Source organism: Hydra vulgaris, chromosome 08, assembly GCF_038396675.1.
Source record: "Hydra vulgaris chromosome 08, alternate assembly HydraT2T_AEP".
Classification (NCBI taxonomy): domain Eukaryota; kingdom Metazoa; phylum Cnidaria; class Hydrozoa; order Anthoathecata; family Hydridae; genus Hydra; species Hydra vulgaris.
In genome coordinates, this window is record NC_088927.1 from 57,217,501 (window position 1) to 57,235,000 (window position 17,500).

Consider the following 17,500-nt stretch of genomic DNA (forward strand, 5'->3'; position numbering starts at 1 on the left):
TATCCAAACAATCATTGAGTACAAATATCCTAATTTAAAATTTTTTTAAATAAGGAAACTATAATGTCTCACAAATTTTTTTTTTGTGCATTACAGATAGCTTATTCACACTTATAAAAAAGGTAAAATTGCTACCTTAAGGTAGAATACATATAAAGTGGTGGCCATAAATTGAAGACCACTCATTTTTTTTCAAAATTTAACTTTAGAATGATTTTTATTTTGGAAAAAGGTATCAAAAAAAGAAAAATATTTTTAGAAAGAATTTTTATTGTTTTTCATATTTATTATAAAAGAATTTATAATTTTTTTACAAAATAATGTTAAAAAATTAAAAAAACTGACTGGTAAAAAATATAAATGGGAAAAAAATCAGACAAAATTTTAAGACTAGTTTCAAAAATATTTCAAAAAGCAATATAAAAATAATTTCAAACGTGTTGTTCCTCCATTTGTTTTCAAGCACTCTTGTACTCGTTCTGGCATTAAATTCATTAAAGTTTTGATTACTTCATCAGGCACATTTTTTAAATGATGAGAGATAGAAGATTTCAAATCTTGAATTGTAAAAATGTTCTTTACCAGGCCTGTGATCAAGCCACGACATTAAATTCTCTATTGGATTCAGAATTCTGGACTATTGGCAGGCCATGGAAGCACTTGAACTTTGTTAGAATTTAACCAATCGCTAACAACATGCGCTTTATGACTCGGCGCGTTGTCTTGTTGGAAAATAAATCCATCTTGCAACTGCCATAAATCAATGCTAGGAATAAGCGAATTTTCTAAAATTTCGATGTACCTTTCTTTGTTGAGTCTACCATCGAATAAATGAAAAACGCTAACTCTACGGCACTCATACAGGCCCAAATGCCTATTGAACCACTGCCTTGTTTTGTTCGTTTCAAAATCGATGATTCATCGAACCTTGAAAGTCTACGCAACATTACGCGTTCGCTTGGAAGTCTACGCAACATTACGCGACTTTTTCTGTCTACCTCAAGGTTCATTTCATCAGCTAAAGACCACACGGCTCCACTGATCTGTTGACCAATTTTTATGTAGTTTGCACCACTCTTTCCTGGCAAATTTTTGTTTTTTATTTAAGCGTGGTTTTTTTGCAGCAGCACGCCATAAATAATTTAAATTGTGGAAGACCCTTCGCACAGTTCTAGGGCTTGCTTTTAAACCATTTGATAGTTTCACTTTCGTAGACAAGTCTGTAGATGATGCTTGTCTGTTTTCTTTCAATAATCTCACTAACGAGCGAACGTCACGGTCATTTGAAAATTAATTGCGTCCAGTCCAATGACGATCATTAATTGACCGGGTCTCTTTGTATCGTTGAATTATGTTAACAATGCAAGAGTGAGACCTTCCGAGCTTTTCTGCTATTTTTCTGATGCTATAGCCTTCTTCTTTTAATACAAGAGCCGCGTATCTCTTCTTTCTCGATCTGTGCACGCATTTTTGCAATATTTGTATATCCTTATTGCAATTTAAAAAATAAATGTTTATTTGATATCGAAACTCAGGTTTCGACATTTTATTTTATAGCCAACGTAATAAGCAATTAATACTGTTAAAATAATAATGGATTATTATTTTTAATAAGTGCAAATTAAAGATTTGAAAGTGGTCGTTAAATTTTGTCCAACTTATTTAAAGAAGATTATAAGGTACTCATCAGTTTTTTAATAAGTTAAACGCTATTTAATTAGAATTAGATTAAAACAATTATACCACTTTAATCCGTATGTTTTAATTAACAAGATATTAAAAAAAATTTAATATATCAATTAAAATCTTCTTAATTTTAATTTAAAGATTAAGAAACCAACTAAAAAAATTAGTGGTCTTTAATATTTGGCCACCGCTGTAGGATATGCACATATTAGAATATGTACCATAAATATACAAATATTGTTCCTTAGGCTAGTGGTGATATAACAACTTATATTTTAAAATCTTATATTGTTCACTTTACGAACAGTCTTGCAGATTGCATAAATAATAGTATCCATTACAGATTACAAATAGCATAAACAATAGTATCCATGATGGTAAAAACCCATCATTTCTAAAAATGGCTGATGTTATATTATGTTTTAAGAAGAATGACCCAACTGATAAGTCGAATAACCGTTCAATTAGTATTTTACCAGCCTTTTTTAATGTTTTTGAAACTATTTTATATGAACAAATTATGATGTTTATTAAGCCAAGATTTGATAAACACTTGTGTGGTTTCCGAAGAGGTTATGGTACTCAACAAGTCCTTTTTTGTTACTTATTAAGTGGCATAATTGTATTAATAATGGAGTCATTGATAGACATATGGATCAATATTAATAGACCTCTCAAAAGCATACCATTCTATCTTGTAAGACTTAAAAAACTTGCTAAATTTGACTAAATTAGTCTGTGGTTTTTCGGAAAAAATTCTTAATCTCTTGCTATCCTATATTTTATGTCATAAACAAAGGGTAAAAATCTTATTGCCTCAAATTGGATGGATGTATTATCTAAAGTGCCTCAAGGGTCAATCCTTGGACCTATTTTGTTTTTCAATATCTTTATAAATGATTTATTTTTATTTATTAAAGATACAGAACGTTGTAATTTTACTGATGATAACACTATTTATGCTTGTGATTATAGCTTTGAGGAGGTTAATTTTCATTTACATCAACCAATACCATCAGTTGGTATCAGTTAAACTCGATGGCTGAGACCCGGATAAGTTCCAATTTCTTTTAGTTGGTTCAAAAAACACAAAAAATCTATTGCTAAAAATAAATAATATAAGGGTTTTTTGCCTCCGATAAGGTAAAACTACTTGGTATAACAATTAATAAAGATCAAAAGTTTGCGGAACACATTAATCAGTTATACAGTAAAGCTAATGGTAAACTTTTTGCCCTATCACGCATAAGAAATTTTTTATCCCGTGATAAATCTATTTTGTTGTTTAACGCTTTTATTTTGTCTAACTTTACTTATTGTCCTCTAAATTGGATGTTTTGTTCAGAAAAGGATGACAAACAAATAAAAAGAATTCATAAAAATGCTCAAAGTATAGTCTATAAAAGATTTGATTTGTCTCTGGATGAATTATTAAATTTTGATAATAGTCCAAGAATCCATCTAAAAAACTTGAGATTTCTTATAATGGAAACTTTTAAATCTTTTAATTGTCTAAATCCAATATTTATGAAAAACGTTTTTACTATAAAAAATCTTATGTATTAACTTCGTTGTAGCAAAAACTCATTCTACACTTTATCCTAAATGCAGTAGTGGTGTAGTGGTAGAGCGCTCGCTTCATAAACGAGAGGTTCTGAGTTTAATCCCCACCACGTCTCTGGTAGTACCGTGCTCAACTCATTTCTTCACGCAGCGGCCTTGTTTATCAAGGTTCGTGATTCGGAGTTATAGAGTTGAAAGAGGGTTATACCACAAATAAGTAGCCTCCTCGTTTGTAGTGGCCTTCTCGACCTTGAGGAGGTGAATTAACAAAAAAAAATTAAAAAAAAAAAAACACCTCCTAAAGGCTCCATATATAATGATTCATGCTGTACGTTATATAGAGCCACCACTCTCTGGAACACTCTAAATAGTGAGAACATGTCCACAAAAAGTCTTGAGGTGTTCAAATAACACATCAAGATTGGTATGGTTATAATTGCAAAATTATTTGTTTTTTAAAAAAAAATTTATTTTATACTGACTTATATCTTTAGCTAAGATTGTATTATCATAAATATTTTTTCTTAAATTGAAACAATTGTAAATTTTCATGGCATTTTTTTTTTAATGATACAATTGTAATTTTTTATGACATTTATATGTGTGTGTGTACTGTCTATAAAGTTAAATGTGTTGATTTAAATTAGTTTTAGTGTTAACTAAAACTAATTTAATCACGTAAAAATCAATTGAAATGAAATTTTAAATTAAAAAAAAAACAACCTTACTAAGCATATATTATATTTACCCCTGAGTCAGAAACTTTTATTTCTTTTTTTTGTGTGTAAATTTGTGATTTTTTGCTTCATTATAGTAATGACTTTTAATTTCTCAGGCTCATGGTTGATTGGCTACTTTTAATGGAAAGAAGGGGCGGTAGAAAACAACAGTAAATCACGAATGCCGCGTTATTTAATATTTTTTATCCTGTTTATTCTCTACAACTTTTGATAAACTATATGAACTGCTGATTTTGTAATCAGTTGTGTATTATAGATAATTTCTTATCTTGATTTGTTTTAAATTAATTAGGGTATTTGCTATATTAAAAAGGGAATGAGAAAAGAACATGAAACGCACGCAAATTCTCTAATGCAAAAACATCTTTCAATGGCAATATCAAAATTGGACGCACTTGAAAACAAAATTACGTTAACAGTTGATACACTTGAAAATAAAATTGCGTCAAAAGTGAATGCACTTGAAAATAAAATTATGTTAAGAGTGGATGCACTTGAAAATAAAATTATGTCAAAAGTAGAATCACTTGAAACCAAAACTGTTTCGAAAGCGGTTGCACTTGAAAATAAAATTACCTCGAAAGTAGAATTATTTGAAAACAAAAATGCATCAGAAGTGGTTGCACTGGAAAATAAAATCACATCAACAGTGGATGCACTTAAAAATGAACTTATTTCAAAAGTAGATGCACAGAAAGATGAAATTATGTTACATGAGAAAAATTTGGAAATAATAAAGGCCTTTCTTGCAGTTAAAACGGTAAGAAAATGATTTAAATAAAAATGTGTGTTAAAGTAGATAAAAAATAAAAACCAAAAATTGACAAAAAAATATATGTAATAATCAATTACTTACTAGTTGCGTCCAGCCGTGAATGTGTTTTGCTCAAAGTTGAAAAGTAAAACTTATAATATTTGATATATAAAAATATTAAAAAAAAAAAGATTGAACATGCAATAAAATTAAATTATTAGAAAAAATTGGAAAAGTTTTTTTTCTATAAATGAAAAAGATATATTGTTATTATTTTTGAAGTTATTTTAAAAAAAGTATTTATAGGCAATCAATTTATTTGTGTAAAGTTCTAATCTCATAAAACGTTTTAGAGTAGAGCGGGCTAGTTGAGCAATTTTTACTAAATCTAACAGATCTCAGGAACGTTGGGTCGGACTTTCATAATTTTTTCAATATTTAAAAGATAATTTAACCTGCTAAAAACTTGTTAAGAATAAAGTATAGTTTTTGATTTTTTTTATTTTATATATTGCCTAATTTTTAGGACTGTTCAATCTGCACCAGCGGGGTAAGTTAAGCAATAGTGAGTAGCAAGTTGAAAAATCATCAAACAAATGAATATGTATGGTACGAAACTTGGGTGCAACCATCAATAAAACTTTCATTAACAATAAGCGTGTGAATAGATTATTAACTTTTTGATTTATACACTTTAATGACGTAAGTAAAAAAAGTGAAAAACTTTAATAGTAAGAAAGTCTCATAAAATATAAAAATAAAATTTTATACAACTATCTTCAAACTAGAAGCCAGATTTAAACATTATTATTTTTAAAAATTTATGTAAATAATGTACCGCTCTATTATTCCTCATTAAAGTTGTGATTTGCAAATTTGTGTTCGATAGTTCAGTTTAAAATATTTTTCTCAAGCTGCCCAACTTACCCCTCTAGGCAAGGTGACGCATTAGTTGGGTTTTAAAAATAACAGTAAGACTTAAGAAAAAACAGTTAATTTTAATCAAAAGTCTGAGAAAATGGTAAAATATCAACATTTCAGTGATAGCAGATAAAGTTAACGAGCATGCAAGAGAAATATGGCATTAATTTATTTTTTACTTTATTGGTCCAAAATAGAAAAAGTGCCCATATATCTTACTCAATAGCTTTGCAGCAATCTTTTGTTGCGCATTGCGTTAACATTTTAATTCCCCAATTTTCATCTATTAGATGTTTTGTCATGTGATGCATAGTTTTTGAGATATTTTAACTGCCCAACTTGCTTAGCACTAGTCTCCCCTACTCAATATTGGTTTTATCAGAGTAAAAAAATTCAAAAAACAAGGCTGTAAATTTGAGTGAAGAACTTAATAAGATTTAATCTGCAAAAGAAAGTTTTTTACTGATATTTGGGTGGTGTACGTTGTTTTGGGAACAGGGAAAACGACTGCATAGTTATAAATGAAAAAATAATTTTATACAAATTTTTATATACTCAGTATATATTATGTTTAGTGATAAGGAAACTTCATATTTGGTTCAAAAAGTTGAAAATGACCACATAAAGTTTTTGTGAAGTTTTTTTTTTTACTTTATTTCTTATTTTTTTAATGAGGTAACTTTAATTTTGTAAAGAACTTTATTAAGATTTTGAATTTGCAAAAGCAAAAAAAAAAGGATCCAAGAATATATTGCTTAGGATTTGGTTGTTTAAATAAAAAAAAATACCAAAAAGTATAACTATTTGGGAGTAAGCATTTTCATTAAAAAAAACACACGCAACTTATATGATTGATTTCGCTATCATGACAGTTCATTACCACAACCATGGGTCATGGTAAGTCTGTTCCACACCCGACTTTTTCTAAACTGGTTCTTAATTTGGTCTCTATACTTTAATTTATTTTAGTAAACGGCAAAAAAATAATTGATTTAAAGTTCAGTTTAACAATTTTATTGTTTTATTATGTGTATGGTAAACAATTAATTTACGTAAGAGTTGTACTTATTTACTTCAATATCTTTTACATAATAAAAGTATCTTTAACATGTAAGACCAGTAATATTTCTTCAGGTATTTATGGAAACTTAGGCTATCGTACTATTTTAACCCTCTCATTAAAATTCATTTAAAAGCAAATTTGGACCTTTTTTAGAAAAATGGGCTAAAGAGACCTAGTTATTTCAGATAAAAGTTCGTTTAAAAACCTAATTTGGACAAATTTGGAAAAACAGACCAAAGAGATCTACTTATTTCAAATATTTTTTCTGTAAAAAAACTCTTCACGTTTGTAAAAAGTTTTTTTTACAAAAAAAAACTCTTAACATTTGTTAGGAGTTTTTTCACAGAATTCATTCCGTTAAGCTGTTTTTAATGCCAAGTTAAGCAAATAAATTAATATATCTGTTGTTTGTGCCAAAAATCGATACTTAATGCAAATGGAAACCGTCTAGATCGTAATAAGGTGATAAAAGTATAAATGGTTTCCATTCACATGTAAAAAAAAACAGAAATATAAATAACAAAGCAAAAATAGCCAATATATTTATTTAAAATAATTACTTTAAAGATAAAAATGAAGAAAATAATAATAAGAAAATTAATAAGAAACGAAAAATCACATTTTCCTTGCGATAAAATAAAAACAAAACTTAAATAAAAAAATTACACAAAAATATTATATTCAATATAAAAAGAGTTTTTCTCAAAAATACTTATAAAAACAATTTAAATTGATATACTGTTTCATTATTATATAGCTTTAAGTAAATGGTACAAAAATTATTAAACTTCGTTTTAGCTTTTTTAATACAATCAACACTCAGCACATTTCTTAAATTCTGCTATGTAGGAACTTTGTTATGTACTTCATGTATTTATTTGAAAACTCATAAATGTGACTACGCAGATAACAAATAAGAAACTTACTTTGCAAGGTGGTTTTTCTTTTGTGAAAGTATTAAGATTTATGTTATCTAATGCCAGTTGGTATTAACAACTCTTTTTAAAAAACAAAGCTAAAAATAAATGATCAAAATAAGATAAAGGTTTTTATTTAAAAACTTAACACTTAACTTTAAATGAATGATTTTATGTAGTCAGTTTCAGTAATAAAACTACCCAATAATTATTTTAAGCTAAAGACAATAACGTAAAAGTAAACCAAGACATCTATTAACACAAAACAACGCAACAATAACATCATAAAATTAACAAAAACAAGTAACTTTTCTCAGCAATTGGGAATCCCTATAATAATAAATATATGCATAAAAAACTATTTGTATAAATAATCAGCCTAAGTAAAACAGAACGTAGAGCAATTGATGAATGATACCTTTATTATTTAAATTGTTTGATGAGAAAAAAATAAAATATAAAATAGTTTTAGAAAACTATTTAGATATCAGTAAATAATAAAAATTTATAGAAATACCAGGAATTCCGGAAATATCCAGGAAAAGATTATCTCTCAAATTGAGAACAATTACAAATACAACATTTGTGAAGTTATTATTTCATGACATACCTTTTAATGCATGTTTATCAAACTTAAAAAAAAATTATCCAATGATTTGGTTATGGAACATGCTACATAGAATGGGTTGTATGAAAACTAAGACATTTCAAGACTAAAAGCAACTTTATTAAATGTTCGACCCTGAATTTTTTTTACTGTCATTGATTAATGTTAATAAAAATGTCTTATTTAAATAATTTATATAACCAATTATTGTTTTCTTATTTAAGTACATACATATATAAATATATATATGTTTATATATATATATATATATATATATATATATATATATATATATATATATATATATATATATATATATATATATATATATATATATATATATATATATATATATATATATATATATATATATATATATATATATATATATATATATATATATATATATATATATATATATATAGATCTAGATATATATATATATATAGATCTAGATATATATAGATATATACTTTAGAAGATTATTTGTTTTGCTTCTTAACCTTTGAAGCACTGTTAAAATAATTTTATCATTCAATGCAATCTTATTTATGAAAAGATAAAAATATTTTTACATTGCTTATTTAATGTTATAGATGAATCCTAAAAATTTCTGTGGATCTTCAAAGAAGTTAAAAACTCCATTTAGAGAAACTGTTTTCCTTGTTGACCAACTTCAGTTGTCTTATGTCAGTGATGTACCATGTAAATCTGATATAAACTTTATTATATCCGAGTCAGAATCAGAATATACTAATTCAGAATCGAAGAGTGGTGTTTCTGATTCTAATAGCTAACAACAAGCACCACAGTCCCCATCAGACAAAACATATCCGCTACTGCAACCACCACCACGAGTACGCCAAACGCAGAAAAAAAAGGAAGTCTTATTCGGAAGATGACAAAAAAAGCTGATGATGTAAGCAATAAATCTTCCATTTCTAAACAGTAACAATGAAGAAGGTGATGGTAATATAAACTCAGATGAGCCGATGTCATATGTACGATGATTTCTAACTGATTTCTTCAAAATATTGTTGGTGAGTCAAATAAATATGCCTCACAAAAAAATATAGAGAAGAATTTACATTTGGACAAAAATGAACTAGAGCAATTTATTGGCATTTTGTATTTAATGAATTTTGCTCCCATCAACACGTATGTACTCGACCAATGAGTTTTGAAAAAGTTGCCTCAGTGATGACAAATCGATTAGAAAAAATAAAGTAGTTTCTTCATTGCAATGACGACATTCAGCGTCCAGATAACTGTACTGATAAGCTTTACAAGGTACGTCCGATCGTCAACATGCTGAAGGAAACTTTTATTCGTCTGAAGAAATTTTGTGTACTGATGAACAAGGTGTTCTTTTTAAAAGAAGATACCTCTTGAAACAATACAATCCTCAAAAACATAAAAAGTGGAGTTATAAGTTTTATATTTTGGCTAGTGTTGATGGAGTGGTTCATAATTTTAAGATACATTAAGTTTTAATTGATGTTTGTAAAAGACAGTCTGATTTGGAAGCATCTTGAAATACTGTGATGCACTTGTTAGTACCCAGGCAAGTACCAAATGTCAGCAAGGCATGAATGGCTCCAGCTATTCTTTGACAATTGGTGCACTGATGGGAACTGGTGAAAACGCTTTACGATCAAAACATACACATGCACAGGAACAATGCGTACAAACAGATTCCTAAATGTCCACATGCCCACTGATGGTGAATTAAAAACAGAAGGCAGAGGCTCAGCTGCCATCAGGGTTACTACAGTTGATTATGTTGCACTTTGTGTTGTCAAAGGGTTCAATAACAGGGGTGTTGCATTGCTAACAATGAGGGGGTGAATCCAATAACGATTGTTAATTGCTGGGATAGAAAATTCAAGAGATTTGTTCCAGACAAACAACCCTCTATTGTTACAATGCACAAGAAATATATGGGTAGAGTCTTTGATGGCATGCTGGTCTCAAGATCCATATTCGATCCAAAAAGTGGTTTCACAGTATCACAAACTCATTTGGCATTTTCTTAACTCGCTTGTAGTGCAAGAAGGGATACTCTATTGTAGAAAATGGCACCAGCTTTCAAGAAAGATATTCTTCCACTGCGCATATTTAAACTAATAATGGCCAAATGCTTAGTCCAGTCTAAGAAGGTTTCCAATAGGCGAGGATGACCATCCATTTCTGTTAACCAACTTCCTAGAGCAAAAAAGAGAAGGGGTCCTGCTGGAAATATACCTGAGCCATCCACTAGAAAAGGTAAGAGGGGTCATTTTTCTTCTTTCGTAGCTAAAAAAGGGTCGTTGTCAATACGCAGGCTGCACTGGGATCACAAAAGTTTTTTGTGACTAAGGTAAAGTTCTTTTATGCTTCACATCTAATTCCCATGTTATCGGGTAGGAGATGTAACGATTGTCAAGGGTTTTCGAAAGTTTTATTAGACATCTGTGAAAACTCAATGCTGTATGCAGGGGATGCTATATTGATTTTACTTGATAGTGGAATATAAAAAAGAAGCAAAAAAAAAGTTTTTCTTATTTTGACTTTTATTCGCCCACCTAGAGTAATCCCAGATGGGATCCAGGGGGAACAAATTTAATTTTTGCACCCAAGGATGATGTAATTTATTGTATTTTTACCTACTGGAATAAGTTTGTGGCTAATTTATGATCATACATAATACCTTATTCATTGACAGGGTAATTCTTATAACCACTGCAAACAGAGTAGGGTGGCCTTAAAGCAACAAAGCGCAAAATACCAAATTTCTGAGGTACATGGCTCAGCCTTGTCAAAATCGGCACTTACCTTCCCGAAACCACTTCACCACTTCCCTTTTCCCGAGTCCCTGTCCTGCTTCCTCAGTTTCATGGTTTTCTACTTTTTTGTTTAGCAACACTTTGTCCCGTTTCTTCCCACAAACATAGAAATAGAGAAAACAAAAAATCATCGGAACACGTTCTTTAAGGCCACCCTCCTGCAGTGGTTCGTTACCTGGATTGAGGTATCTATGATAAATTAGCCGCGACACAGAGACCCAATAATTACATCATATTTGCATAGTTAAATTTGTTGCTAGTCAGCAAGATGAAACCAAAATAGATTTATGTTCCACTAAATCAATATGCATCCTGCATACAGCATTAGTTTCAGAAATATATAATAAAACTTTGCAACACCCTTTGACAATGGTTACCTACCCATGGCATGTAAAGATAAAGGAAGACTACCTTCACAAAAAAGTTTTGTGATCCCATGTCAAACCATTTTAGCTACGAAAGAAAATAGACCTTTTCTAGTGATAGTAGCCCCTTTCTCTGAGAATCATAACAATAGTATTGGAATTGGACTATTAGTTTGATGTTAATGAATCTTCTTGGGAAGTTTTCAATAAAGTATGCTTCTTGCACTCACAATCCATTGTGGTGTCTGTGAAACCACTTTTTGGATCAAGATATGGATCTTGTACAGACTCAGCATGCCATCAAAGACTGCTATATTTCTTGTGCATCTAAGATATCGAGTTGTCTCTGAACACCTTGAATTTTCTATCCAGCAATTAAGGCAACGTCTGGAATGCGACACCCTGTATATCAAACCCTTTGACAACACAAAGTGCAACATAATGCGTCATAACCCTGACGGCAGCTGAGCCTGTACTGTTTAATTCACAGTGGGCATGTGGACATTTAGTCCTTTGTGTGCTTTAATCGTGACCGGATCATGCACCAATTGTCAAAGAATAGCTCAAGAGTATAGCAGAGTGCATCACAGTATTCAAGATGCTCCAAGGTGTCTTTTCAAACATGGTAAACCGTAATAGTCTAAATTTATGAACCACTCAGATCAACACTAGCCAAAATGATTGAACATAACTCACTTTATGTTTTTGATTTTCGAGATCTGTTTAAAAAGAACACCTTGTACAACAATAAAAAGTTTCCTTCAGCCTTGTAAAGCTTATCGTACAGTAAATATCATGTCAAATATTTACTTTTTCTAATCGTAAGAGCAACTTTTTTCAAAACTCATTGGTCAAGGTCGTGCTGATGGGAGCAAAATTCATTGAGCAATCGTGTTGAGTTCATTTTATCCAACCTGTATATTTTTTTGTGAGGCATATTTATTTGACTCACCAATTTGAAGAAATCAGTTGAATCATCGTACATATGACATGGCATATATCATGGCTCTATTTTCTTAGAAATGGAAGATTTATTGTATCTTTGGAATAAGACTTTCCTTTTGGTTTGGTGCCATGTTTTGTGATGATGGTGTTTGTTGTGCGTATTAGAGGAAACACCACTCTTCAATTATATATATTGATCTGTTTCAGACAAAGTTTATATCAGATTTACATGATACATAAGACAACTGAAGTCTAAAGAACATTTCTGATGAAGTTACATTTTAGGATTCATCTAAATAAGCAATGTAAAAATATTTTTATCTTTTCATAAATAAGATTGCATTGAAGTGAAGTTAGAAATTATTTTAAAAACAAAACAAATAATCTTCAAAAGTATATATCTATATATATATCTCATCTATATATATATATATATATATATATATATATATATATATATATATATATATATATATATATATATATATATATATATATATATATATATATATATATATATATATATATATATATATATATATATATATATATATATATATATATATATATATATATATATATATATATATATATTTATATATATGTATTTAAATAAAATAATATTTGTTTATATAAACTATTTTATGAAGATAGTCCATTAACGAGGCATGGGTCAACTAATAGAAGTTCCTATTGGAAATGTATCATTATACAATCCATTCTTGTAGTATTCCTCAAGTAGATTGGAGATTAACAGTACATTAAATGGTATGTAATGGAATGACAACTTCACTTTTCTATTGTAATCTGATTTCACAAGACTGTAGATCCAGTATAAATAAATTGTTATTTCTGGGTTCTGGAAATATTTGAACTTGGTGTTTTACTTAGGTGGTCTATTTATACAAATAGTTCATATGTATTTCTATGATCCTAGTCAAATTATTTGTTATTTGTATAAGTTATTGTTGTGTTGTATCTCTTGGTTTACTTTTACATTGTCATTTTTAAATCATTGTAAACTGGCTACATAAAATCAAAATAATTGGGGGCCTAAAAACCTTTATCTATTTGATGCATTTATTTTTCTTGTTTAAAAAGAGTTGTTGACTGGCATACAAACATAAATTATTCTTTCACAAAAGAAAAACCACCTTCGATTAGAGTTCTTATTTATTATGTGCGTAGTATACTTATGAGTTTTTATGAATACATATAACAAAGTTACATTTGATAGTGTCATTGTATTAAAAGTAAAACAAAGTTGAGCCTGCCCATTTACTTATGATATCAATTTGAGTTTATAAGTATTTGTTTTATATTGAAGTTTTGTGTAATTTTTATTTAAGTTTTGTTTCATCGCAAGGAACATTAATTTTCTTATTATTTTTTATCTTTAAAGTAATTATTTTAAATAAATATATTCGTCTCTTTTGTTTATTTATATTTCTGTTTTTTTTACATGTGAATGGAAACCGTTTATACTTTTTATCAGTTTATAGTATTCGATTTTGGCACAACAACAGATATTAATTTATTTGTGTCCCGTGAACTAACGGAATGAATTTGTCTAAAAAACTCCTAACAAATGTTAAGTTTTTTTTTGTAAAAAAAACTTTTCAAACATGAAGACTTTTACAGAAAAAACATACCGTAGCTCCAAACTTGTCCTAATTTTGCTTTTTAAATGGGGAGGAATTAGTACGAATGGCTTAAGTTTCTATAAATACCTAATATTACTGTCTTTACATGCTTGACTACTTTTATTATGTAAAAGATATTGAATTACAACTCTTACGTAAATTAATTGTTTACCATACGCAGTAAAACAATTGTTAAATCAAATTTTTTTGCCGGACTAAAATAAATTAAAGTATAGAAATTGACCCAGTTAAATAAGGTAAATGTACCGTAAGACCCCATGCATATCGATAAGTTGCGTGTTTTTTTTAATGAAATACTTGCTCCCAAATGGTATACTTTTTGGTATTTTTTTTATTTAAAAAACCGTTAGCAATATATTCTTGGTGTTTTTGCTTTGCAAAATCTTAATAAAGTTCTTTTCAATTTAATTTTAGAAAAAATAAAGAAAAGCTAACTTTCTGTGGTAGTTTCCTTTGAACCAATGTTATCACTAAACATAATATATACTGAGTATATAAAAATTTGTATAAAATGTGCTCCCTGTTCCACGACACCAAATATCAGTAAAAAAACTTTTTGCAGATTAAATCTTATTAAGTTCTTCCCTAAGTATCATGTGGTGCACCAGTCATATTCTCGAACATGCATGGCACAGATTCTAAATTAGATGAAATGTTAACGCAATGCGCAACAAAGCTATTATATGGCCTATTTTGGACCAAAAAAGTAAAAAATAAGTTATGTTCTTGTTGAGATTAACGTTCTCTGTGTTCTAATTTATCAAGTCTTTAAAATTACTTTATTTAAAATTAACTGTTTTTAAAATTAGTCACCTTGTCTAGAGGGCTTTTGAGCAGCTTTCAGGAACAAAATGATTTATCAAACTCATAATGAGAATATAGAGACTATTTACATATATTTTTAAAAATAATAATGTTTAATCCTCCTTTCAAAGTTGAATATAGCAGTTGTATCAGAGATTTTATGAGAGCTCTTACTATTAAAGTTTTTCACTTTTAATTAAACATATTCGCACACCCTATTGTTAATGAAAGTTTTATTGATGGTTCAGCCCTTCGTACAGTCATTTGTTTGATTTTTCGTTGTAAGCTCTGTAACTTACCCCAAATACTAGCTGTAGTTTAGGCAATATATAATAAAAACTATACTTTATTCTTAACAATTTTTAGAAGGTTAAATTATTCTAATATTGAAAACATATGTGTTAATTTCATAATTCTCAAGAAGCCCTACCCTACCTAAACGTTTTTTGATTCGAACTTTACACAAGGGATTACCATTACTTTTTTTAAATAACTTTATAAATTATAACTATATATCTTTTTCAATTTAAAAAATTTTTTTTTCAATCTTTTAATAATTTTATTTTATTGCATGTTGAATCTTTTTTTAAAATTTTTCAATATATTAAATATTATAAGTTTTACTTTTGTTCACAAAATTAGCTCAAATTGATTATTATATTTTTTTGTCAATTTTTGTATTTTTTATCTATTAACACACATTTTCTAAAGTATTACCGTTTAACTCGGAGTTATTATTTTCCAATTTTCTCATGTAACATAATCTTCTGTGCATAGGAAAATAGTTAAGTACATGTTGATGTTGTGCAATCATAATGCATTTTTCCCTTTCAAATAATTCTATTTTCGAGGTAATTTTATCGTCGAAACAGTTTTGTTTCAGTGCTTGACATAATTTTATTTTTCAGTCTAACATAATTTCTGCAAGTTTGACGCAATTTATTGAAGTGTATCAACTGTTGACGTGCATCTTATATTGCCATTGAAAGATGGTTTTGCATTATTGCATGTATTCTCTCGTTCCCTTTTTAATATCACATGTCCTAATTTCATGCGAATTTGATAGAATTATATTACACTGTGGTAACTGATAAGTTTGTAGAGAAAAAAAGAAGAAGAGACACTGTTCTCATAAAAGTGGCCAAATTGTTCCCAAAAGTCATTATAATAGAAGCAAAAAATCACAAATTTCCAAAATTGGAAGAGACCAGTCATATTATGTTTAGTAAGGTTGTTTTTTTTAATTTAAAATTTCGCAATTGATTTTTACGTGATTTAAATTAGTTTTAGTTAACACTAAAACTAATTTGAATCAACACATTTAAAATGTCATAAAAATTCACAAATATCTACAATTGTTTCAAATTCATATAATGAGATCTTAGCTAAATTATATAGTCAGTATAAATTTTTCGATGATTTTCAATTATAACCATCCTATCTTTAATGCCTTGTATATGGTTCATGTTTCTGCTGCTGTCTGATGTTGTTTTTTTGTTAACCCGAGACAAGCCATTCGGAGTTACCTTGTAGTAACCCTTCTTCAACTATTCGAAAATCAGCATGGTCCCTGCAAATGCTGTGCGACACTGTCTACTGCATTAGTTTTTTGCTGACGATTAATACATAAGATTTTTTATAGTAAAAAGGTTTTTCATAAATATTGTATTCAATAAATTAAAGCTCGTATAATAAATCTCGTTCAACTACATCAAAATTTAATAATTCATCCAGAGAATCAAATCTTTTACTTTAAACATTTTTATGAGTCATCTTTTTTCAAATTTCTGAAACAACGAATATCACAATGGTAAAAAGTTTACTGTATAATTGATTAACTGTTTTCCCCAAACTAATCTTATTTGTTATACCTCAAAGGGTCTGTTTATTTTTAGCAATATTTTGTTTTGAACCAACTAAAGGAATGTAACTGACACCAACTGATGTTGGTTTGATGTAACTTCCTCAAAGCTATAGACATGGGTATCATAAATCTAAGCGTTCTGTATCTTTAATAAATAAAAATAAATCAATTTTTCATAGAATGGTATGCTTTTGAGAAGTACATCCCGGCTATATGTCCAACAATGCCTCATTGTGCTAATAACGGAGATGTTCGTAACCTCTTCGGAAACCACACAATAAATGCTAAGCTAGTGAACCCAGTAATTTGTTCATATAAATAGTTTCAATGATAAGTTCGGCTGATTCTTGTTAAAACATAATCTGAGCATATGATACAGTTTACCATCATGAATATCTATTTATGCAATATGTGTAATGGATACTATTATTTATGCAATATAAAGTGACAATATAAGATTTTAACATATTAGTGTTATATCACAACGATATTTTGTTGTATTCTAATATCTGTTAAAGACCACTAACATTTTAGTTGGTTTCTTAATCTTTAAATTAAAATTAAGAAGATTTTAATTAATCTAAATTTTTTTTTAATATCTTGTTAATTAAAACATCAGGATTAAAGTGGTATAATTGTTTTAAAGTAATTGTGATTTAAATAGCGTTTAAGCTAAAAACTGATGAGTACCTATAAATCTTCTTTAATTTCGACAATTTTAACAACCATGGATACGCATATTTGCACTTATTAAAAATAATAATCCATTATTTTTGACATTG

At 28.5% G+C, this 17,500-nt stretch overlaps 1 protein-coding gene across 3 annotated transcripts in view; it reads left to right on the forward strand.

The window, feature by feature from the left end:
- Positions 1-9,063, forward strand: part of LOC136084003 (TNF receptor-associated factor 3-like) — a 103,410-nt gene extending 94,347 nt beyond the window's left edge. For all 3 annotated transcript variants that reach the window (XM_065803991.1, XM_065803992.1, XM_065803993.1), the window contains 2 exons: positions 4,303-4,749; positions 8,848-9,063. In XM_065803991.1, the coding sequence (XP_065660063.1) occupies positions 4,303-4,749; positions 8,848-9,048 (648 nt within the window). In that variant the 3' untranslated portion in view covers positions 9,049-9,063. The remainder of the gene's footprint in view (positions 1-4,302; positions 4,750-8,847) is intronic.
- The last annotated feature ends 8,437 nt before the right edge of the window (positions 9,064-17,500 follow it).